The sequence below is a fragment of the Paramormyrops kingsleyae genome, chromosome 3, assembly GCF_048594095.1.
Source record: "Paramormyrops kingsleyae isolate MSU_618 chromosome 3, PKINGS_0.4, whole genome shotgun sequence".
NCBI classification, from domain to species: domain Eukaryota; kingdom Metazoa; phylum Chordata; class Actinopteri; order Osteoglossiformes; family Mormyridae; genus Paramormyrops; species Paramormyrops kingsleyae.
The window spans coordinates 42,232,429-42,251,160 of NC_132799.1; the positions used below are offsets into that span (position 1 = coordinate 42,232,429).

At 44.4% G+C, this 18,732-nt stretch overlaps 1 protein-coding gene across 3 annotated transcripts in view; it reads right to left on the reverse strand.

The window, feature by feature from the left end:
• Positions 1-641: 641 nt before the first annotated feature.
• LOC111834693 (protein-methionine sulfoxide oxidase mical3a-like) overlaps positions 642-18,732 on the reverse strand; it is a 94,487-nt gene continuing 76,396 nt past the window's right edge. For 2 of the 3 annotated variants that reach the window (XM_023794263.2, XM_072710321.1), the window contains 9 exons: positions 14,738-14,788; positions 13,510-13,617; positions 13,153-13,246; positions 12,011-12,061; positions 11,194-11,244; positions 8,756-8,821; positions 6,555-6,654; positions 6,329-6,402; positions 642-2,474 (listed from right to left, as the gene is read on the reverse strand). In XM_023794263.2, the coding sequence (XP_023650031.2) occupies positions 2,290-2,474; positions 6,329-6,402; positions 6,555-6,654; positions 8,756-8,821; positions 11,194-11,244; positions 12,011-12,061; positions 13,153-13,246; positions 13,510-13,617; positions 14,738-14,788 (780 nt within the window). In that variant the 3' untranslated portion in view covers positions 642-2,289. The remainder of the gene's footprint in view (positions 2,475-6,328; positions 6,403-6,554; positions 6,655-8,755; positions 8,822-11,193; positions 11,245-12,010; positions 12,062-13,152; positions 13,247-13,509; positions 13,618-14,737; positions 14,789-18,732) is intronic. The other variant, XM_072710322.1, reaches the window with a different exon arrangement.

Genomic DNA, 18,732 nt, shown 5'->3' on the forward strand with positions numbered 1-18,732 from the left:
GAAATGAGGTTTCTCCACAGGGTGTCTGGGCTCTCCCTTAGGGATAGGGTGAGAAGTTTGGATATCCGGGAGGGTCTCAGAGTAGAACCGCTGCTTCTCCACGTCGAAAGGAGCCAGTTGAGGTGGTTTGGACATCTGGTGCGGATGCCTCCTGGGTGGCTACCCGGAGAGGTTTTCCGTGCATGTCCTATAGGGAGGAGGCCCTGGGGCAGACTCAGGACATGCTGGAGGGATTATATCTCTCGGCTGGCCTGGGAACACCTCGGTGTCCTCCCCGAGGATCTGGTAGAGGTAGCTGGGGAGAGGGAGGTCTGGGTATCTCTCCTGAAGCTGCTACCCCCGCGACCCGAACCCCGGACAAGCGGTAGATAATGGATGGATGGATATAATGAAACCATGAAGTATACGAAGTATTATCATTCATGTAATTAAAATGGGAATTTCAATAGACTATGTAAAAATTAACAAAAATACTATAACACTAAACATAACTGTAAATATGCAGATTTAAAAGTGATTCATTATATTAACCGATCTAATTTGCTTTATAGGGATGACAAGATTACAGAGTATTATTGTACATCGCTTCATCTTTCAAATAAAATAACAATGATCATATAAGGAGAAATGCCACACCACACTTCTGTAAAATACCCTCTGCATTGCTTTTATTACTCATGAAATATACAATCAACACAAGTATGCCACTAAGATACATTAAGTTTAAGAACAGCAAAATGTTTTAAAAATTAATCAATTTTCTTTACATATGATACATGTCCCTTTTCATAAGTTAATAAATAAAAACATTCCACCTCAAAGTCATTCTAGAATCCTGTACACCTATTTATCCTATTAATTGTTTACTCATAATCCTCTACACAAATTCCCACTGTGTGTGACCACACAGAAGCGCACGTTGTCCTTCCGTGGATACCATGTAAAGCAGCTTGCAGTTGCCTCACATCGCTCATTCATATGATCATGTCTCGTCATTTATAGATCATAAAAAACATTTTTCATGAGTAACGTACAAAAAGATATGTTGAGAAGTTTTGCTACTGCTACCTCAGAAGTGGAATGGAAAACCAGAAGATTTACAAACTTAAGTTTAAAAAAAAAAACGCTACTGGAAAAGGCATTTAAGAGCCTTACTCCTATACGTTTTTGCACAATAAACTTAATAACCATTTTGAACTCTCCCTTTTGTATTACATGGTCTTTGTTTAAAGATGTTTTGATATTACTGTAAAGAAATGTGGCAGCATATGTGGGTCTAGATGTTTAAAAAATGCAGCTCCATTATGCAGCAGTGAGTGTTTTTTTTTTTTTGGTGAACTTCGGCCAGATTTGGAGTGGGGTATCTCACGAACTGTGACATGACCAAAGGAATGTGAGAAATCAGAGTACTAAAAATTCACCAGTCCCACAGCTTAACTAGTTCTACCAATGCATTTCTAATTACAGACACATGAAAAGCCACATGGTCAGTTCTTTTCAGTAAGCCTAAATATCTATACCTGAATTTTATTTTTTATAAAGAGCTACAGCTGGTAATGTGTGCTCTCGTCCAACTCACTGATGCAACAGTACTGCATAACACATCTGACCCTCATATCCATTCAGGCAATACCACTTTAAAAGTTACTAGAGTAGGGTAAACACATAAGAAATTTTGCATTAAAAATGTAAAAAATGTTTAGGAATAAAGAAGTAAAAGAGTTGGTACAGGTCTGAAAATGTTTGCATTGCAATTGTTATATGAAGATGTTATCAATAGCAGTCTTCTAAATTCAGGTGTAGCAGTTCAAAGAGAAAGGCAGTTGAAGCAGTGTTTTTTTTTCCAAAGCCTGGCTAGCAACACATGAGAAGGGACTGAGACAGATTGTGGAAGAAGATGGAATTCTGCTGCATGGAGCCAGGAAGTCCAGGCAGATTCGGATTGAGTTGCTACTTGTGTGAAAGTTAATAAATAATCTACTGATTGCCAGTCCGTGGGTTTTGTACATTCATATACACAGTGAGCAAGCTCAATGTCCAAAGGTACAGAGCATTTTCCCAACCATCATCTAAAAATGAGATTAAAAAAACACTTAAATACATATGAGGAGTTTAAAATAAACAGTCAAGACAGCTCTATTAAGGGAAACCACATCAGTTTTTCTCCCACCCAATGTGATTTTTAAAGTATGGGTAAGCATGTAAACTTTCTCAGATGTCAATGGAGAATAATAATGCTGTGGTAGAATAAGGGCTTGGCCTTCAGGAGTGTTCCCTAGATAAGCTGATTCATGCCCAGTTGAGACTGAAGCCCTTGGAGAGCATGACGGCCTCCAAGTCTTTGTCTTCTTCCTTTTCCCTCAGCCGCTGCTCTTCCAGGAGAGCCACCAGGGAGTCACGCTGTTCCACGACCTCCAGCATCTCACTGAGGATCTGCTTCTCCTCTGCCAGCTCCTTTTCTGTTTTCATGTCATCTAGGGAGGACAAGGAGAGAAATGTTAAATTTTGGTAAAGTGTGTTGCTGCCCATGATCTCAATGAAATATTTGTATCAGACCTGTGGTTGTATTTAGTTTGAGAAAGGCGTCAAGTTTATGACACCCATCCACCCATCCATACCCACTTATCCTTTTCAGGGTCACGATGGGGTCAGGAGCCTATCCTGAAGGCTATGGGCACAAGGCAGGGAACAACTCATCACTGGCCACACACACACCATTCAGTCACATATGGAGAATTTGGCAACTCCAATTAACCACAGTGTGTTTTTAGACTGTGGGAGGAAACCCCACCACAACACAGGAAGAACATGCAAACTCCACACAAACGGAGCCACTAATGACTGCACCACCGCAGCACACTGGTTTACAGCATCTTTTCTATTTATATTCCTCTGACCTTTGCGCTTTCATTTCAGCTGAGACTGCATAGCTTCTTGTAGATGGACCAATTGCAAAGGTTGGTAACAAACATTATTCCGTTCCTGATAAGCTATCTTTTCAAAAATGCTTTTCAGTATTTACTCAACATTTGTCCTTTCCCAGAATGTGCACACCTATCTGTGTCTGAACAGCATATTATGCCAACTTCTAATAGGCTAGGACAGCTCTTGAACTCTATTAAATCCTGGACAAGTTAGGAGGACTTTCCTAAGTTAAGAAAATTGAGAACATGCTTTTGCTCATACTACTAAATGTGGATAGTGTTTGTTTGTTTCTGAGCCACTTAAGACCATTTTTCTACTTTGAGACACTTGATAAATATGGGCACTGGTCCTCACAGCAACTATACATACTGAACTTTATCTGCAATTTTAAAGCCTTAAATGGGTCGGCACTGCCGTATCTTGCAGAGATTTTGCAGGTTCACAAGCCAGTTAAAGGTATTATGTCAGCCAATCTAATGCTACTGGTTGTACCAAGGTCCAGGCTTAAATGCAAACGAGATCAAGCCTTTACAGTAGCTGCTCCAACTCTGGAATCAGAGTCAATTCACCTGGCGAATCTCCGCTCTTTGCCCAACAAGATGTATGAGCTGCTTCTCCTAAATGGAACTAATAAGGACTTTACGTGCTCTGCGTGCCCTTTGTTTCACTGAAACCTGGCTCAGTAAAACTATCTCCAATAACGGATTGCAACTGCCAGGCTTTCATCTGCTCTGTGCGGATCGCGTATCGGAGCTATCGGGACTTGGAGACACTGTTCATCAACTGCAAGGCATTTTATTCACCACGGGAGTTCTCCTCCTTCATCCTGGTTGGTGTGTACATTCCACCTCAGGCCAGCGTGAAGGATGCACTGCAAATCCTGGCCGAGCAGAAGCAGAAGCACTCAGACTCCCTCTTCATCATCCATTTGGACTTCAACAGAGCTAAATTAAACCACAAACTACCAAAATACAGACAGCATATTAACTGTCCCACCAGGGACAATAAAACATTGGACCACTGCTACAGAGTCCTTAAAGATGCATATCGCTCTGCTCCCCGGGAGGCTATGGGGCACTCTGATCCAGAGCTGCAACCAACAACCTGGATGATTGGTCTGACACTGTGGCGTCATATATCAGTTTCTGTGAAGACACATGTTTCCCATCCAAGATACATCAACAATAACAAGCCATGGTTCACAGCAAGTCTACGTCAACCTCCCCCCTCAGATACACAGGCTACACTCAAGATATAAGAACATAAGAACATAAGTGTACATTAAAAAAGGATGTGACCCAGCTCTTCCGGAAACAGAAAACCAGGAAAGCACAAGTTCCAGACGGTGTCTCCACCTCCTGTCTCAAAGTCTTTGCTGATCAAATGGCTACAGTCTTCATGCAGATCTTCAACAGACCCCTAGAGCTGTGTGCTAGCCCACCTGAAGAACACCACTGACCATCTGCTCAATCCTCTGCAGTTTGACTACCTGACAAACAGGTCAGGGGACGACTCAATCAACATGGTTATGCACTTGATCCTGAAACACTTGGACTACTCAGGGGCTTATGCACGGATCCCTTTTGTGGACTTCAGTTCGGCTTTTAATACAATCATTCTTGAAATCCTTTCCTCCAAACTCTCACAACTCCATGTTTCCCCTGCCATCTGCAAGTGAATCACCAGCTTCCTAACAGACAGGAAGCAGCATGTGAGGCTAGGGGACGTGTCTTCTGGTACACAGACAGTCAGCACTGGTGCTCCCCAGGGTTGTGTTCTCTCCCCACTGCTCTTCTCCCTCTACACAAATGACTGCACCTCCAATGACCAAGCGGTCAAATTCCTAAAGTTTGCAGATGACACTACAGTCATCGGACTTATCCAAGATGGTGACGAGTCTGCATATCAGTGGGAGGTTGACCGGCTGGTGTTCGGGTGGAGTCAGAACAACCTGGAGCTTAACACGCTCAAGAATGTGGAGATGACAGTGAACTTCAGGAGGCACCATCAGACACTTCATCCTCTCACTATATCCAACAGCTCTGTGGCAACGGTGGAAACCTTCAAGTTTCTGGGAACAACCATTTCCCAAGACTTGAAGTGGGAACCCAACATCAACTCCGTCCTCAAAGAGGCCAAGCAAAGGATGTACTCCCTGTGGCAACTAAGGAAGTACAGTCTGCCACGGGAGCTGTTGAGCTCCAGTCATTGAGTCTGTCCTTTGCTCATCAATCACAGTGTGGTTTGGAGCAACCAATAAACAGGATCAAAGGAGAATGCAGCGAACAGTGAGGGCAGCGGAAAAAAACATTGGTGCCCACCTGCCCTCCATCCAGGACTATTCAAGGACTAGGAAACGGGCAGAGAAAAGCATTGCAGATCTATCACACCCCGGACACAATTTTTTCCAGCTCCTCTCCTCTGGCAGGCGCTACATAACTCTGTACACAAAAAACACCAGACATAGGAACAGTTTCTTCCCTCAGGCCATCACCCTCATAAACAGATAAGCTGTGTCAACTGCAGGGTTGGGGCCATTCCAGAATGCATTGATCAATTCCAGTCCAAATCAAGAAATGGAACTGGAGCTGGGATTGGAAAAAAAAACTACGGGGAACAAAATTAGAGTTGAATTTGAATTTCAGGGAGATTTAAGTTTCAACTCCAGTTCTATTTCCTGATTTGGACTGGAATTGATCAATGCATTCCGGAATGCCCCCAACCCTGGTCACCTGCCTTCTGTAAATTTCCCCCCTTAAACTCTGTTTGCACTCAACCTCGCACTTTATACTTTGTACATGTGTGTATATTTCAAATTTTATTTGTTTAAATTTGTGTATAGTGTAACTTATTGTTTGTATAGTGTCATTTATTGTCTGTGTACTAAGGAGTCTCAAGCCGCCGGAAGCAAATTCCTTGTGTGCCCAGCACACTTGGCGAATAAAGCTGATTCTGATTCTGAACAACCTCCCTTCCCAAATTAGACACAGTCAATAGATGCTTTAAAATCATTGCTTATTACTCATTGCTTTGTCTTAGGATTTGACTCCAATTGAGTTAGGTATGAGAAACACGTCTTGTTTTTTGATTTTATTTATCTTTTTCTTTGTTACTGCTCAAATTTTATTGTATTTTATACCTGCCTACTTGTTTTTGTTTTGCTACTTGATGTTAAGCCTGGGGGTGACATGGTGGTGCAGTGGTTAGCACTGTTGCCTCACACCTCTGGGACCTGGGTTCAAGTCTCCGCCTGGGTTACATGTGTGTGGAGTTTGCATGTTCTCCCTGTGTTGTCGTGGGGCTTCCTCCGCGGGTCCCCCCGCGACCCAGTAGGATAAGCAGGTTGGACGATGGATGGATGGATTTTGATTTGCATATGGACATCTTGAAAAGCCAGCCTCACCTTCCACAGCCATTCGTTCCCTCAAGACTTGCTGAAGTCGGCTTTGCCGGTCTTCTAGCTCAAGTTCACGAGCACTAGGGGGCAGAGGGCAAGGTTTTAACTGCCTAGTTAGGAGGTTAGGAGTCTCAGGTTTCAAGTTACAGCAAAGCTGTTCAAATAAAGGCCAAAAAGTGGCCAGAACAGCTTACTTTAACTTTAATACCAAAAACATGCATGGATGGCTCACAATATCATCAGCTCAGATTCGTAGCGGACCAAGGCGTTCTTCTCTTGGACCAGCTTGAACCATTCTTGCATGAGCTTGGGGTCGTCTTTCTTGCCCATTCCTGGGAGAGCCAAGGGAGAGAGGAGGTATGAGATGCAGGTAGCGGGGTAAAATCTCTTCAGGCTGACAGTGAAACACAATGGATGCAAAGGTGACAATGAGTGATGCAGCTCAACTGGGACAGAAGATGAAGTGGGGGCAGATTTTGGCTAGAGAAAAGCTGACAATGCAAGCTGGGATACCAGTCCTGATTTTTGGTGGAACTTTACAGGTCAGAACCTACATCCTATACAGGAAAGTTTCTAACCTCACCAAGACTGTCAGAATTTGTACCAAACCAGCCAATAACAACATCAGACTTAGTTTTCTGGAATAATCTGTCAGTTTAGATTGTGGGATTCAAGCACACTCCACATTGAAATATAATTAAAAACCAACAATAGTTAATATACCCTTTAGTCAACTGTATAGACTGAAAGGTGGACATTGATCACAGAGCTGTTTGTGGGCCAGGAAGTCAGTGTTGACTCATCACATGAGTCCCTTTTAGATGTTCCAAGCTTTGTTTAGGTGTTGACTTCTGAGTTCATTCTGCTGATTTTGCTTCTAACTGCTTCCACTAAACCACTAAACAATTCTTTTTCTTGCTCAGTGTGGCTCCAGAAGTCTGCATCATTTTAATGCCAGAACTCACGTTCAGAAACTCGACATTCGCCCAGTGAGAGTCAATAATGATCAATAGACTTACACCAGTACAAGGCCTGTCATTTACATGAAGTATTACTCAATGACTTGTGGCAGAACTGCATCCCCAGAAATGGGTTTTCTGTTTATATGTTTTATATGTTTTATGAAGATCACTTTTTGTGCTTGAGAAAACTTAAAATTGAATGAATATGGTCCTACTGAACCTAAGTAATGTTGTTTTAAGATACCATTGTTTTCATCACAGCTGAATGGGTACAAATGGACATGTCCTCGTACTCCATTCATAATACAGGTTGAAACTGGAGAGGTGGGGTTCTGGGAGCATGCAGCGCTGAAGACATGCGGTGCAGAGATTTGTAGTTTATCCTTCCCGCCTACGGCACACAGACGGAGCTAAGCAGGTCAAGTGAGACATGGCGGGGAGGAGGGTGTGGCTCTCAGCTGCATTTGCTTAGAGGTTCGGAGACATAAAGAGCATGGAAAGCAGGATGGGGTTCATGTGGCATCTGGAACTCGCCCTTGCTTGTCTATAGTCCAGGAGGCCCCCCTGAGACCAGTCCAAAAGCAGGCTCATGTACCTCTCGTCTTGCATTCTGCCAAAAAGTTGACCCTTCCACCCTCTTGTCCACCCCCACCCACCTCATAAACACAAATAAGACACAATTAGCATGTGACAAAGATAAAACACCAGCCTCAATGGCACCAATCAGACAGGAATGTACATTCTCACTCTTGGCCTAGAGACATCACTGCTGAAGCAACAAGGAGACCACAAGGTGGAACAGAGCACTCAAGAAGTGTTTTGACTTTTTCAGGTTCTCCTGTGTTGTTATGCACAGTGTCAAAGAGATGCACTCGATATTTAAAAAAATCGACCTGCAGGCACTACGTTTCTTCACTGTGCAACACTGCTGAAAATACACACTTATCTAATTCTCAAACCCTAAGTAGGGCTGGTATGGTCCATGGATCCATTTTTGTGTCCGTATATGACCTGGCTTTTAAAGTGAACCCAGAAGTTTGGCCTAACCAACAGAGCTTTGATCATGAACCACAGGAGGTGCACACAGATATGCTGGGCACAGGCCTTCCTCATTCTGGCTGCAGATCAAGGTTATGTGCCTCTTGCCCATCTCCAAAAGTCTCATCACTCATCAGCACACATCATGGACCATGTGGCTTCACTAATCAGCATTCTGAGTATGTCAGTCTACCTCCTTTCATTTGGAAGACTAAACCCCACCCATCTTGTGTGTTCCAGACCAGTGGGTGTGGTGCTTTGTGTGGTGAGGTACGTCATAGCAGATACCGAACCATCACATCGCGGGGGAGTCTACCCAGCCGTGCCACACACGGGGAGAGGAGCGTGGGCTTCGGACACACGGGCGGTCGCTTGGCTGGTTGCCAGGGTAACCATGCTGTGGCCAGGGGCAGGACAGGCGGGGCTACATTACCTTCGGAGGAACAGCAATGGCAGAAGGTGACAGGTCTCCGACGAGGGGCCCCCACAATGGGCTCCACTTCCAAAAGACAGGCAAAGAGTGCAGAGCAGTGGGGTGGCGGAGGCGTGAAGGAGAGAGAAACAGAGAGAAAGAGGAAGAGACAGGAAGGCAATGGGCAGAGAGCGAGGGAGAGAGAGAGAGAGAGAGAGAGAGAGAGAGAGAGAAAGAGAGACAGCGAGGGACAGAGTGTAGAAGACAGGTAAGAGATGACAGGTGGCGTGAAGGGAGAAGAAGAGGGAGACAAAATCAAAGGCAGTCTATGGGAAATTTGGGATGTATAGCCAGGTTGAGAGGAGCCACACACAAGGTGTGTGTGTGTGTATGTGTGAGTGTGTGCAGGCGGGGGTGTGCTCTACAGGACAGGAAGTCCTCTGTCGCTGGAGAAACTGTCCAGGCTGCCTACCGCAGCTTTGCTCCCCCTGGCTACTGGACAGAGACTGGCATGTGGATGATCCACCACCATGTCTACTAGCATCTAACATGCTTTCAGCAGTCTCCACTAATCCCACTATAGCTCCACTGTACTGCACTCTAATCAGAGACTCACGCAGGTTCTTATCCCTCTAAATGGAAATCCATCCATCCCCAAATCAGTCTTAAAGTGATATGCACACTTTTACTTATGTAGTTAAGAAATGAGGACAGAGATTTATCTCAGGAGGGGCTTAAGAGAATGGTCTGTCTAATCTATGTTATCAACGGAAATAAATGTAAAAACATTTAAAAATAAAAGGGAGAGCAGAATCATGGGAAGGGAAAGGAAAACAAGTGAAAAGTACAGAGGTATTTGAAAGAGGTGTGTAACACTAAAGACAGGAAACAGACAGCATGTACCCACAGTTCCATAGGGCGAAAGAGCTGGGAGAGAGGGATGCTGGGTTATTTGCCACAAGGGACTATCACAGACAAGGTGGGGGGAGGTGTGTCCCGGGGTGCACTTCATGGACAGCAACGGGTACACGCGTTACACCTTGGTGCTGGTGGTAATGGCTTGTTTTCAGTGTGAGCTCCACCACTTAGCGGTTTGTGCATTATGTTAAGGCCACAAAGAACACCTACCTTCAGAAGCAGCGTAACTGGCAAAACACAAACAACAACAACCATTCAGACACCCAAAGAGCCATGGCCTGCTTCGTTTTCAGGCCTGAGGGGTCCCCCACAGGTACCAGGCTGAAGTAAAACACCCTAAAGAAAATCCAAGGATGGGATTCGCACCGTGTTCTGTTACCCGAAACCCAGAAGGCTGGGGATTAGTTAAGCACATCTGTATCTTTAGGAGGCTCAATTCTGAGGGGAAGGGTGGTACTCTGCTCCGATCTGCCCTCATCCCTGTGTTTCAGCAGTGATACTTACCCCCAGGATTCAGGCCTTCAACACCCTTCCTCTAAAAAATTGCTTCATGTTCAGACTTTGCTTTTAATAGCAACACTTGTTCTTTAAGAGTATCTCTTGCCCTTTAAGATTGTCACCTCCCTTTAAGAGCATAACTTTTCTTTAAACAACGGGTGCAGGAACCTTCAGACTTTTGTGTGCTTTTTTTGTTTTTAAAAGAAATGGAAGCCCAAAAACAGTCAAAACCCCTGGCTCACACACATGTAAAATGAAGAGAGACTCCTACAGAAACACAGATTGATGTCATTGACCATTTCAGAGTCTCCCGAGCTTGCAGTCAGCAGCGCAGGCCAGCTCCTGCTTGATGGACAGCTACAGAATGATGGCACACAAAGTGAACAGCAGGAGCACAGTCTGCAGACGGGTCACATGACACCACACAACGAGACATGACATCACATGGCCTTCTACAGAAGTCTGAGGTCGGGGATCGGGTGAGATGGAGGAGAGCCTTTGAACATAACGACATGAACATGAGCTACTGTACATCAGGACTGACAGCTAGCTACTCCTGGCTGACAAAGGATTGGTCCAATAAGGATCACAGGGGGGTGGGGCTAAGTTTGTTCAGTACAGACCAAACACCTCTTTCCAGTTCCAGGGTTGAACAAAAACATAAATTAACTGGAAATGGGGGGGGGGGGGGGGGGGGGGGGGGGCAAGCAATGAAAAAGCTGAGGAGCTGAGGAGGTGTGGAATGCAACCTCTGTCCTTTGTGTCAGGTGTAATTTCAAACCATGATGTCCAGGCCACGTGACACATGAGATATGAATAAAACCAGGTCATGCAGCCACATGCAAGTCTTACAACTCCATGGGACTTCTGATGGGATGCCTGACTATCGCCCTAAGACTACCATTGTTGAACTGGAAAGGGTGGGGCCATTAGTATTCAGGGGGTGAAGAATTAAAGGTAAAGGCACCACATCTAGTGCTATGCCAGGGAAGGTGCAGGGTTAGTGGTTAGCTGGGTCAAAGCGACAGGTTTGAAATACATACCACCCAGATGTAAGTCCAGGACTTCAGTGTAATTAGACTCTCCCCAATAGTCTATAATAGGAATATATAATAAGGACAGTTACTGCACAAAGCCATGGATGGACAGCATGCACACTAAAACGCACACGCTCGACAGAACATGTACGCACCACAGGTGCGCATAACATGCTGCACCAGATAGTCACATAGATTTGTTGTAATGCTGGGACACCCCGCACCCCAACCTGTGGTGCCGCCATCTCTCATTCGCTCATAATGCTGATGTATGTTTATTTCTGACCGCAGAAGACTCTGAGGTTGCACCCAGAGTGTCACGTACTGCAGTCCCCCAGGTCCGGCCAGGCATGGCTGAAAGGGGCATGCATTGACATCAGCACCAGCTGGTCATTCGGGGAAGTGGCTGTCATGCCCCCCCCCCCCCCCAGCATCACACGTGGGCACATGGGGAGGGAACAGATGATAATCAGGCGTTTGAAACGGTGTTTGAGGGGTGCAGTGTGGCCTACATCTATCTTCTTAAAGGTAAAAGCAATGTTTATGGCAAAAAGAAGAGCAAACTTGTGCTTCTGTTTATGTCATTTCCTCTGGGGGCACATACAGATATACAGATGTAGCACACAGGCAAATCTATGTGAGAGACACACATCCTCAGGTAACAGTGGCATGCACCTCAAGGACACCTCAAAGACAACCAAGGACAACCCAAGGACAGACAGAAGAGAGACAGACAGCACCGGACATGGGTTACACTGATGACAGGCCCAAGAAATGGCAGATGTGGTGTTATGGAGACACAACTACAGCCAGTTTTGAATACCTGATCTTCTTTTATGCTGTTTTGGACTAATGTAAGACCCTTTATACCACCCTTTAAGAGAGTAAATGACAGGTTAAGAGCATTTTCAGTTTGACCTGGATTGTCCTGCATGAGAAACTCTGAGGATTTATATTTTTACATCATCCGCCTATTGAAAAACACGAACGATGAAGATAATCGTACAGTCAATCAATTTGTTATAATATGGTAGCAGACAATCCCCAGCTTTTTACATGGCATTGATTTTACTTCATATCAATGTTCAGGTTACTCAACAGATAGCAAAGCTTGCAGTCTTGTGACTTTGCAGAAAATTTGCCAGAATTATACTGCAAAATGTATCTCTCACCAAAAAGGCACAGCACAAACACATAATCCTGTTTTCAAAAAAAGTTTTTGGGGGAAGAGGGATCTTCGACAACCTTTGACAGGGTGTAATGCTCATGGTCTTCTACATAGCACTAGGTGTGAAATGTGGCATGCCAAACACATCTATGTACAGTTTACTTAACACACCATCATCTCAATGGCCCTGGGGGCCAGGGAGCCTGATCTGACAGACCTGGATAATGTAACATCACATGGTGGCAGTTAGGTCGTCTGTGATAGTCCCTTGTCTGTCAGGCTCAGCAGAAGTATGTGAAACGTGCACTACATTGTAGCATAACGAGATGTGATGGTGGGTGCCTGGGCCATCTTTTAACAGTCTAGCAGTCTTAGTCCAATTGCTCAACCCAATGGGCACCAAAGAAATAGTGAGAACAACAGTTGCATAATTGAAGTCATTTGTCCCAGTTTACGGAGGACTGACCTAAGATCATCATATTAAAACAGTGTTTGTGATTGTTTTATTCAAGCCTCTTTAGATTGAGAATTTTTATTATGGCAAATCCTAAATTAGGTATTGAGTTTATATATATTTTATCAAGTCTGTTTAATCAAGACATAAAAATCAAACCGGCAGATTTATACCTATTCATATCTCCAAACTCTTTTTCCCAAGCTAGTCTGTTTTATTTTTTGCATACATAAAGACCAACACCTCAGTCTGATGCATGTGTGAGGGTCTTAATTCCGCCACCTAGGCGGAGCTTGGAGAGAATCCCCCCTATAAGTCTGAGACAATTCTGACTGACATGTACCTGCTTCCCCTCGCAGTGCCTTCTCTACTGCCACGCCCCTCTCCTCCAACTGCCTCTGCTTCTCCTCCACCTGCTCCAGTTGCCTCTGAATGATCTAGGGGAGAGAAGTGGGCTTCCCTTCAGGCACAATATCCTGGAGTTAGTGCACCACTGACAGACATTACCAGGAAAACAGAGAGTGGTTCACTGCACCTGCCCTTATATACACAGCATCAAACCTCATTCCCAGAACAGTGAAGAGTGCAGTTAAGTGCTTTGCACTCATGGCAGCAATAAAAGAGAAACACAGACAAGCACACACAAATAGGAGCACACTTGGAGGGAGGGAGGGAGGGACGGAGAGACAGTTGTAGTAACCTGGGCTCTGTGCAGCCGCTTCAGCTCCTCCTGTTTGGCTTGTCGCCGGGCAGCTTTCTGCACTCGCCGCGTCAGCTTGGCATTTAACTCTTCCTCTGTGTACGTTTTCTGGAAGAGCATTTCAGACACACTCAGACTAGGCAGAGGTCCCTCCTCCAGGACCCTTCCAAGGAAAAATTAGCTCACAGCCCTTTTCTCAGGGGAGAAGAGTGCAACTGAAGCCAGACAACCAGCTCAAATGAATGCAGTAAGTACCCCAGGGATACCAACAGCATGGAGGCTGACTGAGACAGGGTTCTCATCACAGGGCTAGGCTAACACAGGTGCTAACCTAGAGTCAAATGGCAGCTACTGCTTTCCCATAAGCCTAACGAGTAAAGGGTCTGGTTTACTCAGATAAAAGGAGGCTTTAATTCTGCCATTCTGCTTATTAAAGTGCCAGCACAAAAATTCAGTGAAGGGATTTAAAAAAATAAGGCAGCACTTGCTGGAAGTCGACATCCATTATTGGAATGCGACCAATGTCTGAAAATATCATGATGTTTTCTCAGCATGGTAGAACAAATTGTTGGATAAACTTCCATTACTCATTTTCAATTCACACTAAGTACCAGAAGAGCAGGTAAGGAGGGGGTCATTAGGGGGTTCTTGGTTTCAGTTGCAGAACCAGTTCATCACGTTCACAGAACACAATAAATACCAAGGCATCTTCACATTTACAATGTTTTTGTATTTATAGCCAAATTTCAAAATAAATCAGTAAATTCTCTACTATATCCAATTTTCTGGCTGTAGTAGAGCAGGAAAACCAAAAACAGTAACATTCATCTTGAGCAGAACATCCTTGTAACTACACCGTTATTCTGCAAACCATAGAGTGAAATCGGGGCTGCTGACAGAAATCTGCATGGACCAAAGTGTGTTCCCATATAACAACCCCCAAAAAAACAAGGTGGAAAAAAAGTTGTAGATGTTAAGTAGAAAGAATATAATGCACTTTTGGACACCAGAAAGGTTTAATTTTAGTTTTAAATGGTACAGTATGGCAAAAATAAAAAAATCATGAGCCAGTCGCCAACAGTCAGGTGGCGCTGTGTCGATTCCTTGGCATGCATTTTGGAGAGAAGTTAGTGCCGCACATGGTGAACAGTGAATCGATAGCGTGGTGGTTAGTGAGTGCAGCAGTATGTGCGCATAGCGGCTTGACTGGCAGGATGGCGCACACTACCTTGATGGCGTGCGCTTTCCTGGGCGCTGCAGTATGAGGGATGTACAAGCACTTGGGCAGATGACGCGAAACAAACAGAAAACAAAAACACATAAAGTAAATGATGCAATGAGACAACGTACTGTTAATACTAAACCACATAAACATAAACCACATAATTAACAAATCCACTCAGAATCACAAAGGCAAATGAATAAACACACAGACTATCTTTACAGGTTATTTAAATAATATTAAAAACACACACACACACACACACACACACACACACACACACTTGCATTCATTTCTTTGTGGGGACCATCCATTAATTTCTATGGGCAAAATAGTAATCCCAACAGTGGCAACCTTAACCCCTACTCAGGCCTAGTCTAAACTATATGTAACCAAACAATAGTGTTGTAGTCAAGACCGCCTAAACCGAGACCAAGACATTGCCGAGACTGGAAGGTATCAAGACCAAGACACTGCCGAGACTTGAGGGTACCAAGACCAAGACCAAGACACACTAAGGCGAGACCAAGACCAAGACTGGTCAAGACCAAGACCAAGACCAAGACCGAAAACAGACTAGGGCTAGAATCGACATCACATTACTCAGATCAACTGTAGAGAAAAAAGGCATTGCTGTAAAGAGTTATTACTCGTTAAATCAAATTCATGTTATCTTTTCAATTATATTGTCCATATGTCCATATGTCTCTCATTTAAAATCTCCCAGATTTGTCATAGTTACGAGGCCTGATGGAAAATAATATTCTCAGCAATCCTCTCCTATAACCATTTTATCAGACCTCGTCAAGGGAAAGAGATGGGATGTACCAGAAAGATGTTCATATTAAGTACCAGGGAGAGAGGCCTCGGGTAAGCTATGAATACGGCTATGTGATGATCCTCTGCTTTGAATTGAAGAGAATGAGCCTCCAGATTGACTTGCACCTCCAAGACCGTGCTTTCTAATGAATGTGAAATACCTAATTTAATTGAATTATAACTATGCTATTAGTGCTGGGAGATAAAACGATCTCGATTTTTCATCGATAAAAAATAAGGAAGATCACGATGATACACACAGACTATAAAACTTGATCAACCAAATTTGCTCCGTTTTAGAGAATGCACTGAGACAGACAACTCGTTGGCCTATCGAGCAGAGGTTTACTGAACACCAGCACAACAGCCAATCACCGACGACATTGTAATTTTGCCCATCCTCCCCTATAGAAGCAATTGGTGCGTTCAACTGCAGCTGACGCAACGTGGAGTGCGATCTGTCGGCAGCTGCAGGGGTGGAGTATAAACTGACTGCAGCCAAGTCGGACAACTTCTACTCCTCGTAGTGTGTGAGACTGTCTTTCTGATAGGTATGTCTTTCTGATGGGTATGTCTGTCTGATGGGTATGTCTGATGGATATGTCTGATCGGTATGTCTTTCTGATAGGTATGTCTGATCGGTATGTCTTTCTGATAGGTATGTCTGATGGGTATGTCTTTCTGATAGGTATGTCTTTCTGATGGGTATGTCTTTCTGATTGGCATGTCTGATTGATATGTCTGATCGGTATGTCTTTCTGATTGGCATGTCTGATTGATATGTCTGATCGGTATGTCTTTCTGATGGGCATGTCTCATTGGTATGTCTTTCTGATGGATATGTCTGATTGTTATGTCTCTGATAGGTATGTCTTTCTAATGGGCATTTCTGTTTGATAGGTATATCTTTCTGATGGGTATGTCTGATCGATAGGTATGTCTTTCTGATGGGTATGTCTGATCGGTATGTCTTTCTGATGGGCATGTCTGATGGGTATGTCTTTCTGATCGGTATGTCTGATGGGTATGTCTTTCTGATCGGTATGTCTGATGGGTATGTCTTTCTGATCGGTATGTCTGATGGGTATGTCTTCATTGGTATGTCTTTCTGATGGGTATGTCTTTCTGATACATATGTCTTTCTGATAGGTGTGTCTGTCTGATTGCTATGTCTGATAGGTATGTCTTTCTGATAGGTATGTCTGATGGATATGTCTTTCTGATCGGTATGTCTGATGGATATGTCTTTCTGATCGGTATGTCTGATCGGTATGTCTTTCTGATAGTTATGTCTGATTAACTTTTATTTTTACGTGTGTACTTGTCTGTCCTTGTTAATTGACAGCGTGAGTGTTACCGACAGCTGCGGGCGTGAGTGGCGTTTCTGTCTGCGTCCTTCGCATCAAACACCCGCGGGTAATATTATCGAACATCGGTAACATTAACTCTAAAAGGACAGTTGCTCCGGAGCTTTGCTCGGTCGCCGGTCGGGGCCGGGAGGACATTTTCCACTTTTTTTCCCGATCCGGCAGTAGCCTGCTTTGAGAGGGTTTTTTGTGGTTTTTTGGCCTCCCAAGAGCAACTTCGCTTTAGTTTAGCTAAACGTGGTTCAGCAGGAAGTTAATCTCGGGTAAGTAATTGTTAATTTGGTTATTTTAAAAGTTTAATTTAAAGGTTGTTATCACTGACGCTGCCGGATAATTTATAATAAAGTACCGATTTAACGCAAGTGATAATTTAGTGTTTTAGTGTACTCGGCACTTTGTTTTAACTATACGTTAATTAGATCAACTAAAAGTTTAAATACTCTATATTAATATACTGGGCTGGGAGTAAAGGACGGGGACATAGTGAGTTAGGTAATTATGGGGCCAGCTCAGTATTGTGTTTGCAAGATGTTTGCCCTTCTGGATGCTTGCGTCCAGTCGGACTTCGTCTGCGAGTGATGTAGGTTAGTTGACTCACTCATGGTCCAGGTTCGTGACCTAGAGGAGCGACTGGCTCTCATCCAACATAACAATGAGTTAAAGGAGAGAGTTAATACGCCTTCTAGGGAGACTGTGTGTACGTCACAAGCGGGGAGGGGGGAGAATGATGAACAGGTAGGTCGAGAGAGCTGGGTGAACGTAGGTCGTAGACGTAGAAAAGGGCGTACACAATTCACAGAGGCGGCATCACCTGAAGTAACGGTGTCTAACCGCTTTCAGGTGCTTCCAGCTTTAGAGCCGGAAGAGACTGGGGAGGCAGGTGGGCCCTTGGGCACCAAGGAGCCACCTAACCCCAGTAGGAGGGAGGTTGTGGTAGTAGGGGATTCAATTATAAGAGGTGTAGATAGTTATGTGTGCACCCGTGATAGAGGGTCCCGTACGGTGTCTTGCCTGCCTGGTGCCCAGGTAGGGGACCTTCCAGATCGACAGGCTTTTGGCCCCAGCCGGGGTGGATCCAGTGGTCGTGGTGCATGTTGGTACCAATGATATAGGAAAGGGCAGGAGGGCTGTTCTGCAAGATAAATTTATAGAAGTCGCGGATAAGCTTAGAAGCAGAACATCCACGGTGGTATTCTCTGGAATACTTCCCGTGCCACGTGCAAGTCAGGCAAAGTTAGCTGAGATAAGGGGATTAAATGCGTGGCTAAAATGGTGGCGTAGGAAAGAGGGGTTCAGGTTTATGGGGCACTGGAAGACCTTCTGGAACAGGTGGGACCTGTTCAAGCCGGACGGGTTGCATCTGAACCATAGGGGAACCAGTGTATTGGGGAGGCGTATGTGCAGAATAGTTGAGGAATGTTTAAACTAGGGACTGGGGGGGCAGGGAGGTCAGTTAAGAATTTATGTGGGGAGAGACGGAAAGCCCAAATAAATATTAAAAGTAGACACTGTAAAAGGCCTACCATTAGTGGTCTGTATTGAATGCTAGGAGTAGTAGAAACAAAATTAATGACTTAGAGGCTTTAATTTCTTCAGACAATTACGACATTATAGGAATAACTGAAACATGGATGAGTGACAATGATGGTGATGAATATAATATGGATGGTTATACGTTGTTCCGTAGAGACCGGATAGGCAAGAAGGGAGGTGGTGTTGCAGTATATGTAAAAGAAAACTTGCAGGCAAGGGATCTCACTGATAAAAATAAAAATTCAGAAGCTGTATGGATAAAACTTGATGCTAAAGATTCAA